The sequence below is a fragment of the Mya arenaria genome, chromosome 14, assembly GCF_026914265.1.
Source record: "Mya arenaria isolate MELC-2E11 chromosome 14, ASM2691426v1".
NCBI classification, from domain to species: Eukaryota; Metazoa; Mollusca; class Bivalvia; order Myida; family Myidae; genus Mya; species Mya arenaria.
In genome coordinates, this window is record NC_069135.1 from 5,814,438 (window position 1) to 5,836,940 (window position 22,503).

Consider the following 22,503-nt stretch of genomic DNA (forward strand, 5'->3'; position numbering starts at 1 on the left):
CGTCATTTGATTTCTGACACTCAACAAGTATTTATTTGATTTTCTAGGTCTATCGTAATTCTTATATTGAGCGTATACCTATTGCTTTAAGCGCAATTGTATTGAAAGCGAACAGCTTATTTTAACCATACAAGAGCTTTCCTTAGTAAATTAAACCAGAAACCAGTGTCTGTGAGCAGCCACAATAACATTTCTAGTCTGGGGGTTGAACCCCGGTCATCTTGGTGAGGAGGAGGACACTCTACCCCCGAGCCATCCAAACCTTTTATACTTTAATAGGGATGTTGACAAGATGGCAACGAGACTGATAAATATATTGTTGTGATATTTTTTCTCACAATCATTGTAAAATACAGCTTTAACAAAACATTAACAAAATAAAGCAAAAACAATGGAAGAGGTAATAGTCTTTTATTTGTTAAACAATTATTACAGTATATAAACAATTACAGGAAAACATAGTCAGATAAACAATTACAAGAATTATCTGTGTATTTTCTATATTCTGTGTTTGTTTTGTTGGAGCAGTTACGGAGTGGAATCAACCAACTTGCTAATAATGACCTCCTCAAAAAGCCATCCTTTACCAACAGTTCAATCTCAAGATTCTTTTGGCACATGGCTGCCTTGTCTTTCACTTTAAATTTTAAGGTGGTTGAACACAAAGATCCGTCCCTCTTTGACTTGACAAGTGTTGCGGAGGAACTTTTACCCATACCCACTCTCACTTTGGCAAAGATCTTTGAAAAAAGGTAATTTCCCAGGACCTTGGGGATACTGCCTGTCTGTGTGATTTTTAACTTCAGATATTTGTCTCCTGGCGTGAAGTTGTACTGAAATCCAAGGCAATAGGTCCCACATTGTACATGTTCATAACTTGTGTCACAGGAACTGCCTTCAGCTGGAGATTTATCAAGCCCCTGTAAAGAGCTTTCTGCTTTGGACAAGACAACTGTTCCAAACACATCCTCTTCGTCTTCCTTTATGAAATCTAATGAATGACTTTTTACTGTTTGTTTACTAACCAATTCACTGTTGCTTATTTGCCTGGCATTTGGATGAGCTTTGCTATCTTTAATGCTGCTCACAGTGTGGGACATATTTCCTCCAACTGTCAGGCTATTTCCTTCCCTTCTTCCAACATCTGCTGAAGACTTTGGGCAGGCAGTGTCACTGTTTGTTATGGCTAGATTTTCACTCCTTGGTAAAACAACTCTCCCCTTCCTCATTGGGGACCTTTTCGGTGAATCTTTCTTCAGATACTGGGTCCAGCAAGGATTGCTGTACTTTTGAAGCCACAATTCATCACTCTTCTGGATATCATCTTCAGACGTAACTGTAATTGTCGGTGGAATGACATCAATATGCTGTTTTTTATTGTCTGCATTCAGCTTCAAATGCCAAATTGCAATTGGTTTACCCACATTCATCTGCTTTCTATTTGACATCCTTGAGGATTCCTCCAGCGAGTATATAATCTTATGCTTTTTCAATGTTCAGGAAATCTTCTTATACAAGACTTCTGCACATGAAAGGATTTCAATAAGTGTGAATTCAGACAGCAGACCTGCAGTTTATAAACAGAGCCCCAGCCAATGGACGCTCTGCAATACGCCTCTCCTCCAAACTGACTCTGGCATATATATTGTACTCTTGTTTTATCCAACCTCCATATTAGCACCTTTTGCAGTGATATATTTCTATATACCAAACACTAAACACATGCCTCAGAGATCATAAATGAATGCAACTAAAGATTAAACAATGACTGAACAGTATTGAAAATCAATCATATTTTTTTTAAATATAGTATAACAACTGTATCAATTAGTTTGTATTCAGCTAAAACCTCCAGCCTATCACTAAGAAATAACTTCCAGTTACTAAAGTACAGCATATAAAGTTGCTATAATGAAAATTTATTGGCTGTTTTGTAAACATTAAATTCAGCTTGTTATTCTTTTACATCACTTTCATGATTTTTTAAATTGAAATGATTACATGATTGACATCAGACAGAAGTCGACAACCATCCTAAAGGATGAATAATTCATGCCTGTTCTTCATTTGAGGTATCTCAGAAATCCTTTGTGGTGGTCATTAACATGTGTAGGAGGAATGGACTGGGTTTTGTGGAAATCTTTGTAGTTGTTTTTGTGAATGTCACAACTTTTGTTGCACAACAGTTGAACTCTTCAAGGGATAAGGGATGATCAGTTGCAAGAACTAAATGATGTCATTCATATGTCAAGGTAAAATGGACTGGGAATGATTTACTTGGAAATCCTTGCCATTTTTGTTGTTGCTTTTGTGATAAATGTCACAGCTTTAGTTGAGCAACCTTCAACTCTTCAAGCGTTTAAAATTGAGCAGTACTGAAAACTCAAATTCTAATCTGACAAATTCATGTTTTTATTCAAAATGATACCCATACCTGTATGTTTCTTTTCATATTTTAAAACATGACCAGAACATATGACCAGTGGCAAGATGGATTCAAGAGAGATGTTTTATTTAAATATCCAGAGTGGCAAGTTTCCAATAAATCTTCCAAAGACATCAAAATACAAAAACTTAATTCTGCCTAGTAAGAGTTTGAATGTACATTGCCTCAAACTCTCAGTGATTTCTTTCAACATGATTGTGATAAAAACTAACAGCTTTTGTAATCATGTTTAAGACTTTTCCATGGTTAGAAACCAGTACTTGGGGTCCCTTTGCAAGGCCATGAGAAGGTACCCCTTGTGGGGATCAAACCCAAAACCCAACGGGTGAGAGGCCAACACCCCTACCACAAGACCTATCTTACCCACTAATCTATGCTTTGAATATAAACATAACATACCATCAGGGCTATTCCAGTTAAACATATGTCCCACCCCAGGACGGCAAAATAAAGAAATTCTGTAGGGGGTAGGTCTTTTTCTTAATTTGCTACTGTAGGGGGTGGTGATAAGTCCAATTTCGCTTCTATAGGGGGGCGTCATTTTCTTTTTTGCTTCTGACCGTATCTGCTCATTTATATTCACTGCCCGATGGTGAAATACCGTTTTTTTTATCCATAAAACATATTTTACCGAACGTCGTGTACAGAATTGGTTTGGATACAAATTTTCGCGATATTACGAGTCGGTTCCGCGGTACCGGAAATCAGAAGAAGTTGCGTCCCTTGACAACAAGATGGCGGAGGCGCCAGAATTTGTAAAGTCGTGGTCGAAGACCAACCTAAAAAATTGGCTAGAAACCAATAGTTGCTCCGCATGTGTGGATACGTTTCGTGGTAAGTATACCAAATTGACAACAGTTGTCTAGAATTTTATTAGAAATCATAATTTGTACGTATTGCGTAAATGTTATAAATCCGAATGTTTCGTCCCCTTAACATTTCGACCACAAGTTATTTTTAGGTTGTATATAATTACATGGGTGAAAGTTTCTTGCCGTTATCCACCGTTCTTGCCGTTATCGTAAATCGTACATTCTCGGTCAGTTCCGATCTTTTGTCCACATCTTTTTCCAACATATAGTTCTATATAGGAAAAGTTCTGTCAACACAATCTGTTTAGTTTTTCCGTCATTTTTTAATGATTTTTCAAAGTTTCGGAAGTTGCTATAAATAACTATAGAATGACTGAATAACAGAGAATTTTTTAACCAGAAACGGAGAATGGTGTCTTGCGGACTGTCAATAATGTATATGTCTAGTGAATTTGTAGAGGCATATATGCTTAGGATTTAAACAATAAAGCGAACATCAGAATTTGCATGATCTAATCAGAAGACTGGGATAACAGGTAACAGAGTTTTATTGTCTATCTAACTGGGAAAAGGTGGTATTTCTGAACACGGGCACTAGCCAATTATGAGTCAGAAATACTAGACCAAGCCTTTTCTATTTCTGTCTTGTCCAACTCCTATTTAAAAGTCATGCAACAGTATTATATAAATCAAATTTGGCACTGTCCTATGGGTAAGTGCTGCCAATTTTTTTTGTACTTGTGGACTTTGTTGCATTAATACATGATTTTGTTTTTCATCCATGCGGTTTCCCATGGCTATTTCGGGCTTTTCAGTTTCAAACACTTTCACCCATGTATTAAATGATGAGAATTCACTCTCTTTTTTTGTGAACTTTGAAAAAAATGTTCCCGTAAATACTGCTATTGAATTGTGAAAATGATATATTACAGCTGCAGGAGTAGCTTGTACTTGAGCGATCCCCAATCAATGGTAAACATAGAATAGTGGTGGCTATAGTATAGTCCCCAAATAATGGCATTTTGACTTCATTATGTTGCACTTTGGGGATCGTTCAATTATAAGTGTTCCCAATTGGAGAATCAAAGGTAATAAACTGGTGTGGTGAATCTTTATAGAATAGATCCGTATTAATGTATCTTTGTACATAGATGCTAGATTAACTTGCAAAGGCTCAATACTAATATAAACATTTATTATATGCCTCTCTCTGATATCGGGTAAAATTGGACAAAATGATCTGTAGGAGAGGAAAACATTGAAGACCCTGGTTGAGCAGTCTGATCAGGGTCTACACTGTTTGTGAATGCCACGCTGGCCAAAGACTGAGTAATTACGATAGCCTTAGATATTGTATTTGTAAGATTTGCTGAACAAAAGTGCCTGAGGTTTTACTTTACTATACGATCAAGCCTTCCATGTTTCTATAGTACATGACCTTTGAAAACATTGTACAATACAATACACATAAACACATTATGACCTACATTTAAGTTGATGTGCCAAAAAACACAATTAATTGTATAATATTCTCTTTTATTAATATGATATTAAATGTTAATGCTCTTCAAAAATAATTTTTGTTAATTGTTTATTTAATAATAATAATAATAATAATAATAATATCTTTATTTTAAGAAGGTGACATATTAAGATCATGTACAAAACTACAGAATCTTATTTTCGATATGGCCCTCTGAAACAGAATGAAAATATGGCAAATAATCATAAGACAAACATGAAGACGATGCTAACAACGATGACGATGATGATGATGATTATAAGTATGCTGTTGATGCTGACGATAATGATGCATATGATGACATGATGATGATGTTGAATCAATATTAGACAGATACTCTCAGTTAAATATAATTATGAATAAAACATCACAATTTGTATAATCACAAGTTTCCTATGAGGTACTGTTTGACCTTTATTTTATACGTATTAAAGTTTTTTGATTCTCGTATTTCCAAAGGTATATTATTCCAAACAATTCTGCTGTAATATGTAAACGATGCTTTCATATAATTAGTACGAGGTCTAGTTTGTAAAACAATATCTTTGTGTGCCATTGATCTTAGCATATATACATTATTGTCTGAAACTGTTACTAATTCTGACATATATGATGGAGCCATGCTATTCAACGTCTTGTAAACTAATACTGCTGCGTGGTATTTACATCTATCCGAGAAGTTAAGCCATTTTAGTTCTTTAAATAGATTTGTTGATGAATCTCGTTTAGATTTACCAAGTATGATTTTTGCAATTCGTTTTTGTAAGTTATTTATTTTATTCACATATGAATTGGTTCCCTTGCCCCAGACCAAGCAGATTTGATTTAATACTTGTTTAAAGTTCTTTTGTTTAATTGTTAAATATATAAAAAGATATTTGTATTTGTGACCCTACATTTGTCCATCTGTTCATCCATCCATCTGACTGCCGAACGAGGCATCCGTGTTCCATGGAAACATTTTCTTGTTCAAATTTAATTTGAAATATCTAAATAATGAAGGCCTCGATGACACAGCTGGTAATATGCTAGGTTAGTAACCTGAAGGTTCCGAGTTCGAGTCAGGCCTCCACCTTTGCGATTTGGCTTAGTATTGGTTCACCCGGGAACAGAGGGTAAGGATAACCGACCGCCTTTAAATGACCAAAGATGTTGAAAATCAGTGTTATACAGGAGTATAGATCCCATTTAATGGCATCTCTACATTGCAGTGATTGTCACTTGATAGTTTAATGTTTGAATGGTTCTATGAAACTAATAGGTATTACTTTAGCTTATGGTGAGCTTTTGGGATCATTAGGTGTCTGTCATCCACATTTGGCCTGCGAGCATTCTAGTCCAACAAATGAGCTGGAAATGCTGGAAGAACATCACATCTTCCGTCGGTCATGTTCATGTGTTAATTCAATATAAATTTTCAGTTCCTTGAGCTAAATATAACAAAATTATTTCCATACTTGGATGGGAATATAAAAGAAACAATTGTTAGGTTAAGGCCAAAACAAATAATTTTATTCAAGAAATATACACTGATTCAAGGGAACAAACAAGCAGCCTCATGTGGCTTAATATGCACTTATAGCAACATATGAAGAAAAAAGAGAACCGTGGTGTGTAGGTAATAGTCCATATAATGGAAAATAACCAAATTTATTAATGGAAAATAACAAAATTTATTACAAGCGAAGCCCAGTAACCGACTTATAGTTCACCCTAGTTTCTAAGCCAATCATCGAACAAGGCCGTATACAGCGTGCCCATTGGCTGCTCGATGTTCATTTGGCGCGCGGCATGTCTGTTGACCTAGTTATAATAATTAACTTATTGGGTGCAGATGTGATCTTATATGAAACCTATTCGAGCAAAGATTTGAAAATCTCTGGGTGATGATTGGCTTAGAAACTAGGATGAGCTATAAGGTCCTATATAGCTCACCTGATCAAAGAGTTACAAAAGAGTAATTGCAAATAATCTTTGCATATAGACGTATAAAACAATAAACTTCTCAAGGGGGTCCGAATTTGCTCAGAAAATATTCTAAAGGGGGTTCTTTTCTCATCAAATAAACTTCTGAAGGGGGATGGTCCATTTTGAAAGTGCCTTCCTGGGGTGGGACATATGTTTTACTGGAATAGCCCTCAGGAAAAACAATGCATTAACTGTGGGAATAAATCCTAAAAGGAAGCATGTGACATTAAAATGTACGGTTGAAACTGGTTGGTTCGGTAAAGCATGGCTCGAACCAGATTAAGAGGACCGATTTTTTTTACCTTTAGTTCATATGATATTCGATCGGATGGTCGATATATCTCCACACTCCATGTCATTTTCGCAGTCCCAAGTAAGAATTTCACACTTTGTTTTGTTTGTTTGGCTCGATGTCATTTTTGCGGGCTCAGGTAATATTTTCACACTTTGATTTGTTTGGTTTGGCTTCATTTAGCACAAGGCACTAGTCGAGTAGATCTGCTTAATTGGAATCATAACTATCATCAAATTAAATGGTTAAACATTTTGAGCAAACATGCCATCAGCTCAAAACCTGGGCTGTACGATGTGTGTTTGGTAACTTTGTCCGATAAATACTCTTCTCTTGCGGAGATAGCAAATAAAAAACAAGTTATATTCTCGATATTCTCAAGAGTATTTTGGCTGGTCCCTAGAATATCGGGCTGACAAGTTTTAACTGTATTAATATACAATGTTTTGGTACATTCTGGTATTTACCCCTTAACATAACAACGAGCAGCCCGTACCTGTGAGTCAGACCTGCTGTGTGCTCGCGCCCTCTCAAACACCTTAAACATATCTTCCTGGAACCGGTCCAAACGCCTGTAGCGGCCCTGCAGTAGAAAACACCCATTAGAATTAAGAGGATTTGAAAGTGTAGGCTGTTTGCGGATTGCCCATTATAGTCAAATCAATTATAATAAAAATTTGAATGTAAAAAATGCAAAACATTGTAGTTATAGGAGTTATCACACAATCAACCTTGACCAAGATAATATGCCTACAAACAATTTTACCAATTTTATTACATTATCCAAGCATCCATAAGCACACAAATGAAGATGTTCAGCCTTACTATAACATCTCTATAAAGACTTACTCTGTCCAGGTTTCTTTTAATCTTGTCAAAGGTCAGAGGTTTCCTGGAAAAAAAATCACTCTTTAGTTTGTCTGCCAATTATTATTTGCATTCAACGTAACTGGTCTTTTAGCTTAGAATGTTAGAAAGATATTCAAATCCATGTAAATGGCACCTTTTAAAGATACGAGAGATAATACTGTGATGAATGCGAATGAAACAAGAACTGCCACAGTAAATGACGAATGGCTCAGAAGTTTGAACCAGGTCAATGGAATATGCAATTACAAATATGTCTTCAATTAGTAATATCTTAACAAACTATAAGCATACACCAGACCCAATCATGGTTGACCTCAAAGGATGAGTGATGGAGTGTGAAATAGGGATATGGGTCTTGCACACTATGCGTGATGTACTGAATCCAGACATGACCATCTTTACTCTATCTATGTGCATATAAGCATGTCAACTAAATTTCTCCTTTTGAAGGCTTCCAACACTTATCAAGGAAATTTACCACACTATCATTGTAACCGACTAAAGAGTGTTCTGTTTTTATTTGTTTTGTTCTTTTTATCAATTGTTTTCAGCAAAATTCTTAAAACGGTAATCATAACATTTAAGATATTTTGAGGAATTCCCTCTTGGTTGCAGCACTTACTCAGAGTTTGGGTCTGTTCCCGGGTCTCGTTCCGGGAGTTCAGAGAAAGAGTCAGAGTAACATCGGCCCTCCTCATCCTGGCTATTGTACGTTGTGATGAAAAGATTCGTCATCATCTCCTGTAAGGCCGCGCGCACATCTGGCACCTCGTTAGAGAACTCATCACTTAGCTCCACCTTCTTCTCAAGGCAAACTCGCTGTAGTGTCAGGGCATCCTAAGATAAAAACAATAGCATTGATAGTATTGTCAGGGATTATTTAAGATAACCCATGGGATATTTGCTTATTGCAGTTGTTAGAAATGGACATAAACCTGTTTTTTACTGGTATTAATGGAAAAAAACTAAGAGTATAGCTATAAAGTGCACAATTTCAATTATGTGTGAAAGACACTAAAACCTTCTTGGATTGACATTTACATCCTGGAAAACTGCCAATGATTTTGCAACAATTTGTATTTTTTATATTGTACTTGATGCCAAAAGGTCAACAGTTTTCATACAAATATTGAATATTTCAATCTGAAAATCAACTTCGAATGCAAACATGCTTATGAGTTCTGCTTATTTCACTTATTGACAATATGCAGGCATCAACAAATGTCCTATACACAATAAACATTGAATATAAGAGAGTACAGCCCACAGGCTTTATTGAATATGTTCTACACAACATACCTTGTAAATGAGTGAGTCTGGCTCATTGTATTTGCAGGCATTATCAAACATCTGTACAAAGTCAGCGACCATATCTTCAATGGTTTCATATTTCTTCTGAATCATTTTCTGAGAGATGGTGGACATATCCATCGGCTTCTTAATCACCTCATAGTAGTCAGGATAGTCCTTAAAAAGACAAGTCATGTAAGGTGATAAAGATCTTGATTAAATATATATATATATATATATATATATATATATATATATATATATATATATATATATATATATATATATATATATATATAACGCAATTGGGTTGGCCAAAGTACGCGTGGAGTCCTTCGGACTCCACACACATTGACCAACCCAATTGCGTTCATACCCCGATAATGACATCAACCTCGCAATTCATTCCTTAAATAAACATGATCAATTATGAAATAAATGTTCAGATACCGACAAAGAACACTGGTAATTATGGACTAAAAGTTTGCTTTGTCCCTTGAACCATTGAAATGAGTTGCAATACGTTTACTATGCATTGACATACATAAGATTTGTCAATTATATTCAACAATTTCTGTACAACAAAATACATCAGCAATTATTCTAAACTGACTTACAGTCTTGGCTGGGACCTTCATAAAGGGGCTGGAAAGGGTTCTTCCGCGCACATCCTGGTAATCCCGTATAGATTCATATAGGTCCTGTAGTCTGGCTACCAAACTGGTCGGGGCTGGGCCTTTACGCATTTTCCTGAAATTCAATTTCACAAAATTTGGACAGTTGTTTTTTGAAGCAAAAAACAGATGTCTCCCCCTTGTCTTATTCTGTTCAATTACATTTGATGTCAGGAGATATGGAACAGATTATGGGTGTTGTGTCAATGAAGTTAACATTTTACCCAAGATTCATGAAAATTCTTTATGGGATTTAAGAGATATGGAGCCGGTAAGAAATTTATGGCTTGAACCTTTGGCCTTGAACTATTACCTTCATCTTCACCTTGAACCCAGTGACTCAAGTGTGGATTCTGCATGTTTTGTAACTATGGTTAACATTCTACTTTAGTTTCATAAAAATCCATTAAGGCGTTGAGGAGATATGGACTATTAAAACTAGATTGTCCACATGACCTACGCTGAAAAACATCTCAAAACAGCACAACAGGAGAGCCTTAATGTTCTAGGTGATTACCTAGGCTGACCAGCACCTTTCCAGTGACAATGAAAATAATTGTATAGTTACTTTGTCACTGACAAACTTATAAAAGCTATTCTGTCAAATGAATGATCTTTAAAAATTCAAAGAGAAAAGATTACCGTCAGATATCAGAAACAAAGTTCTGTATGATATATATGTAATCAAACTAGCAGTTGAAACATCAATTTTTTTTTAAAATTAAACCTTTATTTTGTAAAATCATTTTAACAGGTAAAAGAAAATGCTCATTAGCAGTAGTAAGGCTATTGAAAATTTGAATGACTGTTCAAATAAGCATATGCCAGTTGCTGTTTGGTTCATAAAAGTAAGAAACGTAAATTCAAACAATTTCTTTAAAAATCATTGCCAACAGAATGTCTGTTTGCCAATGCATTTAATGGATTTGAATTTCTAATGAATATGCACCTTCTGACAGAAACTTACGACTTGCTTCCCTTGGGCGTGCCAGCGGCCTGGTTTATAATTCTCCACTTTGCTTTCAGGGCTTTCTCGAGGGTTTGGGCGTCAGAGTAGACTTGCGAGCCCTCCTCATTGTAATGTCGTGCATTCTTGAACATCAAGTCCATGTCTGACATCAGGTTGTACTCCGATGGGTACTGGAAACACGATCATTGACATTATTTAAGTAATATTTTAATCACCCTGCTTATCTTACCAACAAAATTCCTTGTCCTATTTATTACTTTCCTTGATTTCAAAGAAACAAATCATGAGATTTGGTGAAACTTTACCTTGTTGTTTTTTATCTTGGACTCGATGATACTCAGGTCGATTGGATCTGTAATCACCTTGTAGTAGTCTGGGTAATCCTTCTTCGAGGGAAGATACATGAAGATCTGGCGTAAAAGACGACCTTGACCATCCTGAAAAAAAAAATTAATGTCACCATGGTAACATAAGTTTGTTTTATTGGACATGTTCTTCAATATACTGATGTAAGCAAAAATCTGCATTCATTTAACAGGTTGTTGTTTTTTTTCAACAAGATATGATATAAACAAGAGCCGTCGTAAGACAGCGCGCTCGACTATGCCGCTTTGACTTAGAATACAATAACGATGTAATAATACCAAGTTTGGGCTCTTTATGCCAAACCTAACTACAATTAATCAATACATAAGGTGACTTTGATGCTGCCCTCCCACCAGCCCGCCCAAACAATGACGCAAGTCATTCAAATAACTTGATTTCCCGTTATGAAAATGTGGTTAAGAATATACAAATATGCCTTTCAAAGGAAATTCAAGGGCCATAATTTGTATTTAGGCTTAAAACGGAGTTATGTCTCTTGTTGTAAGATGGTCATAAATAATTTTGAATTTTATTAAGTGCATTTAATGAACAGTACAGAAGTTTTTTTATTAAAATCCCAACTTGCCCTTCACTTTTACTTGCCTAAAACTTTAACCTAAGTCAATCAGGGGCTGTAACTTGTATTTAGGATAATATGGAGTTATGTAACCTCATTGTGTGATAGTCCTGAACAACTGTGTGAAGTATTAAGTATTAAGTCAATTAAACAAAGGATATAGAAGTTATTAATAAATATTCCAACTTGCCCTAATACTTTAACCTAAGTTCCATAGTCAATCAGGGGCCATAATCTGTGTAAAGAATAATATGGAGTTATCTAACCTCATCATGTGATGGCCCTGAACAACTGTGTGAAGTATTAAGTCAATTGAATATAGGGTATTGGACTTATAAGTGAAAATCCCAACTTGCCCTAAAACTTTAACCGGACGTCGACGCCAGGGCGAGTAGTATAGCCCACCTATTCTTCGAATAGTCGAGCTAAAAATCAAACATTCCCTCAACTTAACGCTAGCAGTCCAGGAGGCCAAGTTAAACAATCTGGTGGGTCCAGAGCAGCAGCTAAACAGAGGTCGCAATGGGTGAAAACCACTTTTTAGCTCTTAGTTTTTAAGTATTTTAAGATTAACCTTAGATTGCATTGAAATAATTACATCTGTACTAGTTGCCAAGAGTTTAAAAAACAGCCTAGCAGTTGTCTAAGCATGGGCATAAACCAACAATTATTACAGCAAGAGAGATAAGACTTGTTACATATTGCCAATATAAACATAATTATGTACCAGGTTTCATATCAATACTTCAATTAAATGGTTTACAGGATATGGCAAACAGTAAGTTTATGCATGACACTTACCAAGCCAGCAACCACATCAATGCCATGAAAATACCCACTAATCATCACAATGATGATGCTAAATAATAATAAACAGAAATGCTAATAATGCTTCTATCACAGCATGACCAACTTACAGCATAGTCATACACAGATTTAAAGAGAGACCAGAGTCGTTTCCGCAGCAGCTCATCAAGATCGAACACCTTTTTTGGTGGCCCTCGTTTCTTTTCCACTTCGACAGGAGTGGTGCTCTTTTTTTTCTTAACTGAGTGGTCTTCATCATAGCTCTTCTGTGAAACATGGGAAAAGAAGTAGAAATAAATGATTATATTATTAGGGAACTAGCTTACCCCTTGCTTACCACTGTGTTTACAAATAAGTTTTAAGTTCAAGAGTAACAAACAAAACAATCAACAGATAGATTCACTTACAGTTAATTTTTACCATCTTTTCAATAACATATAATTATAGTAGGCTGTCATATAGGTTTAAATGCAAAACTCAACATCGCATGTTAATGACATCAACTTGTTATGACATTGCTGTTAATGATACTTGACTGTTTGATGTTAGAAGTACCCTTATTTTATTACCAGTCCTGTTACACATGTGATAATAACAGGGACTGAACTATTATACTGATTTTTAGAGGCAATCAGAATGACCCGTTAACCAGCTGCAATACCCAACCATGAGCAAACCCCACTACCTTTTAACTCTTTGTATGTGGGAGGTCCCCCACATCCCTGCCTAGATCCACTAATTATCCAGATACTTTTAAATGAAACGAAACCTTGAAGTATTCTATAAATCATATATGTTGCAGTTATAAAGTCTAAATCAGGGCTTCAAAAAACTTACAATATGCCAGTCTGGACCAATTTTGACCATGCCAGACTGATTTCAGGAACAAAAAATGGTAAAAAAAAATTGGTCTGAAATTTGTTCAATTGTTTTCGATTTTCGATCCAAAACAGATTAGTCAGTTCAAATTGTAATACACAAACCGGATTTGTCATTAACACCCAAATAAAAGTGACAAAATCACAACCATCAGATTAACATGACCGTCTGCTTTGTTTTGCTACAATGAACACTCAATATCTTCTAGTTGACAAGATATCTTTTAACTGGTAGGCAAACATGTGGTAGATCACAAAAGACTCATTTTTGCTGACTATATAATGTAAATATTTTGGATATTTTTCGCCTTTTACTTTTTTTCAATGTCTGAAATAAAACTTACTTTCTTCTTACGATTAGGCTTTGCGTATATATACAGGCTAGGCTGGCCAACCAATATACCGTGTATACCAGGCTTGTGTCTAGGCTGGTTAGAAAATACCATATGATCGGAAAAGTTTATAATCAATTATTGTCAAGAACCTTCAAATGAATAAAATGTTGTAATTCACTAAAAATAAGAATGAACCTTTGGGTGTATGAAAATAAGATACGCAAAATAAATCAATTTTGAAAATAATCATGTTTATCTGAGTGCTTGTGGTTTCAAATCTTTCAAGTAGCCCTGGTCTTAATTATGATTTTATTATAATGTCTACAGCAAACTGCTTGTCTGTGCACGTATGTTCACATACATCTTTACAGATACCCAAACAAAGCAAATATTTCAGCCTTAGTTATGAGACTTGTTACACAAACATAAGTGTTGCTGTTATGGATATTTCATGGTAATCTCTTCACTGTTATCATTTTTTCCCCACCATCAGAAAGATTTTGGGCACTGACATAATCTGTGCTATGATCATTACTTGCACTTTTTTTCATCAACTGTACAATTAGTCACTTGATTACCTTATTACAAGCAATGCCATTAGAATTACACAGTCATAGTTGGCATAACCTGGAGGTAACTTTTTTTTTTCTTTTTAGTAACCATGCAACAACATCAAACCAATAGGGATTTAACAACAGAACACAATTCTTACATTTTTAGTAGCATGCTTGCAATATCACATCAGTTAACATACACAACATCAAAATGGCTGATTGTGATATCATATTATTAAATAGCATAACAGCAAAAATAACTGTTTCTGATATCATGGTATCCTTTAACACTTTGGCAGTAAAAATGGCTGCTTGTGATATAACCTCATTAAACACAGCAGAAAAAATGACTGCTTGTGATATTACCTCATTAAACACAGCAGAAAAAATGACTGCTTGTGATATTACCTCATTAAACAAAGCAACAAAATGGCTGCTTGTGATATTACCTCATTAAACACAGCAATAAAAATGACTTCTTGTGATACAACCTCATTTAACACAGCAGTAAAAATGATTGCTTGTGATATTACCTCACCTAACACACCAGCAAAAAATGACTGCTTGTGATATAACCTCATTAAACAAAGCAACAAAATGGCTGCTTGTGATATTACCTCATTAAACACAGCAATAAAAATGACTTCTTGTGATACAACCTCATTTAACACAGCAGTAAAAATGATTGCTTGTGATATTACCTCACTAAACACACCAGCAAAAAATGCTGCTTGTGATATAACTTCATTAAACAAAGCAACAAAATGGCTGCTTGTGATATTACCTCATTAAACACAGCAGTAAAAATGACTTCTTGTGATAGTACCTCTCTAAACACAGTAGCAACAATGGCTGCTTATGATATACATGTAGGCTCATTAAACACAGCAGCCAAAATGGCTGCTTATGATATCACATCATTAAACACAGCAGTAAAAATTGCTGCTTGTAATATTACAGCATTAAAGAAGTAGCAAATACGGCTGTGTTGTAGTTATGTATAACAAGGAAAACATAAAGTGACTCAAAATATTGTGAAAATGGCGAAGGTATTAGGATTTTTATATCAAATCAATTGGGACCTTCAATATCAAAGAAACAGTACAAATAACTGGAGAAACTGTTGGCTGTGTAATAGACACTTCAGTGCCAGGAACAATACAGCAGCCTTGATAATTTTAGTTAAAATATATCTTTTATCTAAACGTTTCTTCTATACAACATCTTATCTTTAAGTTATAGGCTCATTTTTAACTCAAAGTCATAAGTTAATTGATCTCAAAGCAATGTATAACAATTCTCTATCTAATTCAATTTCTCAAATTTTCTGATCCACTGATTGGATACCACAATTTAAGTATCAATTAAAGGCTGAATTAATTTCCTTTATAGAAATGTTCATTTTGACCTGTTTTTGCTGGTACTTGATAAATTATATTTTTGTACAAACATGTCTCCTGTTTTCAAATTCAAACTGCATAACGCTGAAAAAAACCTCTTTTGGGGTACTTTCCAGGCAGATGGAAACAAATAATTGATATCAGACTGCAATATACCCTATGATTCTATCAACATATTCACTGAAAGTTGTGTTTTACCTATGACTAACATGGAAGACAATACACAGCTCAAAATACTGTGAAAATAGCATTAACATTTCCCATCTGAAAGATATTTGTGATGAAATATCCAAGTATGGTACGAGTTAGTGTTAATATGACAAATATTCAACCACTATAAATAACATTACAATGACACTGATCATATAGTTTATTTGACCAGAATAGCAAAAGCTATATTCCACCGACCCTTGGTGTTAATTTGCTATAGAATCCAAATGATTTTGACTGACCAATGCAGCATTTCATACCACAGACCATATTGAACTATATCACGCCTCCAACATGAATGACGCAAAGCCATTGGTCCAGGACTGGTCACACGGTGACCCCATATTTTTCCACATTGGGTCACCAAATAATTATCAACCTAAAATGGCCTTTATTTTCCGATTCTGATGAATAAATGAAAAATTTAAACAGGTAAACAGGTTGTAAATTTAAACAGGTAAACAGGTGGTAGGCGTGATATATAAGTTACAGGTTAGCAGGTGACCCGATAATGGATATACAGGACATAGGAAACAATTTTCAAATAATATGGTTTCCTTTGCCCCATATATCCCATATTGAGTCACCTACTAACCAGAAACGTATAGTATGGTCATGCATTAATGACCTGGACAACAGCCATGCAAGACAACATCTAAAGGTTGATCAGCAAATGAATGGAACACTCACACAGCTTATCATTAAACTATATTCTTATTAGACAAGTTATCTATTAACATCCAATTCTATTCATGCAAAAGGCAAACAAATAATAGTTTTCACTCATTACAAATCTGTGTCATATTTGGCTCATATCATTTAAACCAAAACAAAATTAGCGAATATGTGGGTACCTTAATAACCAACCAGTTTACGATACAAAAATAAAGAAAGCAACTTAAAACAGGGAAGCGATATGTATACAAAACATTGATTCTCTGCCCTTTACTACTCACCAACATTGGAAACTCAAAATGGATTCCAAGTTCCGGGATTGACATTTCCTGAGTAATGTAACGGGGAAATATATGATAACACACCAATAAAAGCTTAAATTCTAAACATACAGTTTAAAAATGATTATAAATGTTTTATTTTATTTCTTCACTGTTATTGGTTTCATTCAAATTGTTCTTTTCTTTTTTTTTATTAAAATATAGGACAAACCTACAGTACAATCACTTGTAATAGTGGTTGATATGCCACAACCAACACTGGCGCAAAGTAAAATGATCACCAGACTTGTTCAAAACTTCAATGTTACCTGAAAATGTGTGTAGCAATTTTCAAAGATTTAAAGTAAATAGTGCTATTGTCCCAAATTCCAATTGACATGACTCCAAACCACCCTGATACGAATATTCGTATCTGTTATATATATCAATGGAGAGATTGCATGATAACCGTGGACAAACTGATGGGTATGGACTTGGACTTGGATTTTACAAGTTCTTTTATTAAAAAAAGAGGATATTAAATAATAGAAGGTGGTCGTAATCTGATTTCAGCGTCATATCAATTTTGATCACTGTTATTTCAAATATGTGATATTTTTACCACCAACAAACTGAGTGCTTTCTCTTGTCCAAAGAAAAAACACATGCTTCATATATTGGATTAGTTGGTAACAGGGTAAATAGTAACATGAATGTGCCGATGCTATAACCACCTATACTTGTTCATTTCCAAGAAGCATTTCCTTTACCATAAAACAACAAACATTTTGAATCGAGAGCTGGCAAAATAATAATTTACACGGACCAAACCACCATTTCTTCTCCATCTGTTTTAGGGTACATATACATGAGTATAAATAACAAACCAATTCATCACCATCTCTCTTGGTACATTACAAGGTATATCGCTTTTGTGGACGTATATATACCTATCATATACTTTCTATCATTTTAAAAGCTAAAAGCATCTATTCCTGACAGATAAACCCTCCATAAAAAAACAACCTTTATCACAAGTGATAAAAACAGGCTAGTTAGTAAGTAAAGTTCTAACATTTGGAGCAAGCAAGGTTGACAGCCACTAGCATTATATGTGGAATTGAATCAAAAGTTTGAAATAACGCTTAAAATGACTCCAGAGCTCCAATACAGCTGTATTTACCTTATATCCAAATTTATCAAGCTCCTTTTTCTTTTCTCTCATAGCCCTTTGTAGGAGACAGGCATTCTGTAAGTAAACAGAAAGTTCAATACATGAAAAACATACACTGGTTCAATTAGATGTGCAACACAATTATGTCAATAGGCATCAACATTTAAAATTAATGTTATCGGAGCTAACAGAGAACTAGTGTATTTTGGGTCTCACTGCTTCAGTTGTTCTTGCACAACACCACAAAGTCAACAAGACTAGGACAGCAGCGTTGTTGTTTTTTTCTAAAATTAACCTGCTGCAAAAGACTCATGACTCAATACAATTAAGCAGCATAATACAAAAACCTGCAAAATTAAAGTACAGCTTGCAAAAAAAGCCTACACAATGTATTTTTGAACATGCTTATCTGACTAAAAATGTTAACATATAACCAAGCTGATAACAGTCCATACCTTAAAGATGATTGACTCATCGGCATTGTACTGCTTGGCATTTTCAAACACCAGGTTAAGCTCTGTATATAGCTGGTCCAGGCTATTATAGTAACCAGACTGCAAGAGAACAACATTCACAATATAATTTGTTCTTTTAATATATTAATTCTGGGTCTCAATACTATTAAATGAGTTATTTTTTTTATTTTTTTTTTTGGGGGGGGGAGGGTTATAAAGCAAGTTTAAAATGAAAAGTCTTAGCTTGTAACATGGAGTCAGGAAAAACAGCATAAGGGAGTCAGGAAAAATGTATCAGGAAATTAGGAAAAATGTGCCAAGTCAGAAGAATTGCACAAGGTAGATAAGAAAATCCCTGTAATGGTGCAAATTTTGTTTTTTAAATGCACAGATCTTTTTATAAAATTCATACATACATTATCAATATATGCAACTTCCACAATTGGTAAGAATAAAAAACACTTATAATACTGTTTTTTATATCACTATGTGAGCTTTAAATAATTAAGCGGTATCCCAAATATTTGCAAAAATAAAATATATGAACTTACTTTGATTTTCTTTTGAACATTGTTGACGGAAATAGGCTTCTTGATTTCCTCATAGTAATCTGGGTAATACCTTAATTGACAAAAAACAAAAACAGTTACTAATACATCTGAATTTTGATTAACAATACATGAGACATTGACAGTAAACATCTGTAAAAGAAAAACTGCTACATGGTCTTAACATTCATTATGCTTGAAACAACATGTTGGCATTTAAATTTGATCGATTCAGCCTTTTTTAAACAGATTTTGAGTAAAAAGTAATCTCAAGATATGTTTTTGTCCTTTTGCCTTGTTTGTCAAAAGATATTTTTGAAGTCAGAAGGGTTCTTACATTTGTTTAATTCTGCATTTTAAAATATTTTAAGTAAAACATAATTATCTAATTCCTGTTTTTTTTGGCAATAAAATACACAAAAATAGGTGTTTATCTGGAATTAAATCATGTAATTCTACTAAGTGTCTCCTTGATATTCAAGAAATGCTACCAGGGTTTCCGCCAGGAATTTCATAAGGCATGTCGGAAGGGGAGGGTTTGGGAGGGGTGTCCCCTCCTGACGTCGATTTTTTTTTTTCATATCCAAAATGGTGCAATTTCCTGCATTTTAAACAAGTTTACAGTTATGTTCCTATGATTTAGAATTACCAACTCAAGTCCGATTAACATTAAACATATTTGTGAAAAGGTTTAATGGTTTCTCTTCATTAATTATTGGTATTTCTCAAGTTTTCCGACAATACAATATCAACGATATCGATCGACTCATGTTTCGTTTAGTGCGGGTATTATTTATATTGACACCGTTGACGTCACAGCAAAACGTGTAAAGCACGCTGCATGCTGGAACACAAAAGAGCCTGGAGCAAAGCGACTGCTCGTGGGTGTATTTGTATTTAAAGCTGCAACAGCTTATATTTTTAAAGCCGGGTCGGCTAAATAATAATTTAACGGAATGTAATGTGTATTTTCAGATTTATTTATCTTTTTTCTAAATAAATTAAAAGAACGATAAAATAATCAAAGTTTAATAATAAGCAACACAAAATATAACTTTACACTAAACTAAAGACGGGAACGCGACTCAATTACATACGACGACATAGCATAACCCTTGTTTATAATAACACAGATATCTTAACACGGTTCTCAATTACAATTTAATAATTGGTTAACAAACGGACTCTGGATTAAGAAACAAAATAAAACGACACATGATTTATGTTATTGAAATCTATTAACACTTATAGTTTACTTTGCGTTCATAGATGATTATAGGGATGAAGGTCGCAATTACAACAGTGGTGTTTTTCACACATTCCCATTTTGATAAAGAATAGGAGGAGTTTGTTTAATTGCACTGTTGAACCTCACCGACACGCCTTCATGCTGTCGTCGATCCTGAATGGCTGATACAAATGCCGTAATAGTCCCGACACGCCTTCTGGCTGTAAGTCAACCGTTGCAATCGCAACAAAATTGTGTATTGTCAAAACTGATGATTGTTTTGATAAGGATTGTCGCTACGCAGATTAAAGCATGTCGGCATAATTAACGTGTGTCGGTAATTAGCCTTGCCAGCGGAAGGCACGTCGGGCCTGACAAGCCATAAAGGGCTGGCGGAAACCCTGTGCTACTGTGAAATTAATATGGGTAGAAAAGCTTTTTATAAGTAAGTGGTGTTCTTCATCTTCGACAGAGGTAATAGCATTAGAGGTAAAAGTATCATTTTAACAGCACATTCAAAATCACAGGTTCTCCGGTTAGTACAGTGGTTAGCGCACTTGCTTGTAACTTAGGCGACCCAGGTTTGATTCCCACCAGGACGCATGTGAGTTTGCAATGTACAGAATTTCTGAGATTTTGACATACATTAAAATATGACTGTATCTCCGGTATTTTAAAACAAAACAAAGAACTTGTACTTTTTCATCTAACCTTTTACTGGGCAGTTTGCAGAATGGATCAATAATTTTCAGCCCATCAGCTGTAGTGTAGTTTTTCACAGCATTAAACAAATGCCACATGGGATTCTCTTCCTCGGACATGACAGTTTCCGTCCCAGAATCCTCCTCGTACTCCATAATGTCTGTGGGATCAATCGGCTCCGGGTACTCAAGGGCAGCAAACTGTGCTGACAGTTTTTGTGCAGAGGTTGACCCACGTGTTCTTAGGCGCTCGCTGGATTTGGCGTTAGACTTCCTGTGCTCAATTTCCCTCTTCTTCGTGTCAAACACTTTCTTAAGTGTCAGGGCATCCTGAATAGAGAATAAAAACACTTTGGATGGGGTTTTAATCAATTGAAAGGTAAAGAAAAAAGAAAATTACATTCAATCCTCATTTCTTATACCATTTTGATAGGACCACAAAAATGAACAATTTGTGTAAAAACCCTCTGCTCACTTACAAACATGAATTAAAGTACATGTTTTGTAAACAATTAATATTTAAAGAAAAACATCCAGTCTCAAGCATTACACAGAGGCAATGACCTTAAAAACAGCTATTATGATTCAAACATTAAAGCTAAATAACTACAACAGTAAACTCCAATGCTACTTCTAGTTGTCTACCTTGTATATAACAACCTTTACACACAGCTTAGAGGAACATTTTGTAAAGCTCACAAGAGTTGTTTACCTTGTATATTACAATATTTACATAACCATCACAGTGAACAATTTGCAAAGCTCACTAGAGTTGTCTACCTTGTATAATAACAACCTATACATAACAAGAGATGTTTGTCAAACATTATGCCCCCTGAGCGCCAAGTTGCCAGAAATATTTGGACAATTGAATGAAATATGCATGGACTGAAATGACAGCTGATTTGTCATTGGATGCATATGAGGCAGGTCATCTACTGGTCATACCTAATCTTCATGTCAAGTTTGATGACCATAGGTCCGGGAATTGTTGAGTTATCACTCGGACAAGCTTTGGTCTTCCAACAGACCGACCGACATGTGCAAAGCAATTATATAACCCCTCTGCTTCGAAGGGGGGCATAATTAAACTAGATGTTCACTGAAAACTGATACTTCAACTCATGCATTTAGTGACATATAAATTTCTACTGTCTACTATATAAGAAAATAAAATATGGACAATCAGAAAACCTTTTTTCAGCTTACAGTCACACTGACCTTGACCTTTGACCCACTGACCTCAAAATCAATAGGGTTCATCTGCTGGTCATGACCAATAAGCCTACCTAGTATGAGGTCCCTGGGTCAAAGCGTTCTCAAGTTATTGATCGGAAACCGTTTTTCATGTTAAGGTCACACTGACCTTGACCTTTGACCCACTGACCTCAAAATCAATAGGGTTCATCTGCTGGTCATGACCAATACACCTACCAAGTATGAGGTTCCTGGGTCAAAGCGTTCTCAAGTTATTGATCGGAAACCGTTTTT

General features: G+C 35.1%; 1 protein-coding gene across 9 annotated transcripts in view; it reads right to left on the bottom strand.

Annotated features, from left to right (window-relative positions):
• The window catches only part of LOC128218150 (protein polybromo-1-like), a 74,761-nt gene that overhangs the window by 42,961 nt on the left and 9,297 nt on the right, over positions 1-22,503 (bottom strand). For all 9 annotated transcript variants that reach the window (XM_052925717.1, XM_052925708.1, XM_052925712.1 and 6 more), the window contains 13 exons: positions 21,023-21,342; positions 19,087-19,156; positions 18,536-18,634; positions 18,090-18,155; positions 16,928-16,975; positions 12,705-12,860; positions 11,150-11,281; positions 10,842-11,014; positions 9,818-9,950; positions 9,210-9,377; positions 8,533-8,747; positions 7,890-7,932; positions 7,537-7,623 (listed from right to left, as the gene is read on the bottom strand). In XM_052925717.1, coding sequence (XP_052781677.1) covers positions 7,537-7,623; positions 7,890-7,932; positions 8,533-8,747; positions 9,210-9,377; positions 9,818-9,950; positions 10,842-11,014; positions 11,150-11,281; positions 12,705-12,860; positions 16,928-16,975; positions 18,090-18,155; positions 18,536-18,634; positions 19,087-19,156; positions 21,023-21,342 — 1,710 coding nt within the window. The remainder of the gene's footprint in view (positions 1-7,536; positions 7,624-7,889; positions 7,933-8,532; positions 8,748-9,209; positions 9,378-9,817; positions 9,951-10,841; positions 11,015-11,149; positions 11,282-12,704; positions 12,861-16,927; positions 16,976-18,089; positions 18,156-18,535; positions 18,635-19,086; positions 19,157-21,022; positions 21,343-22,503) is intronic.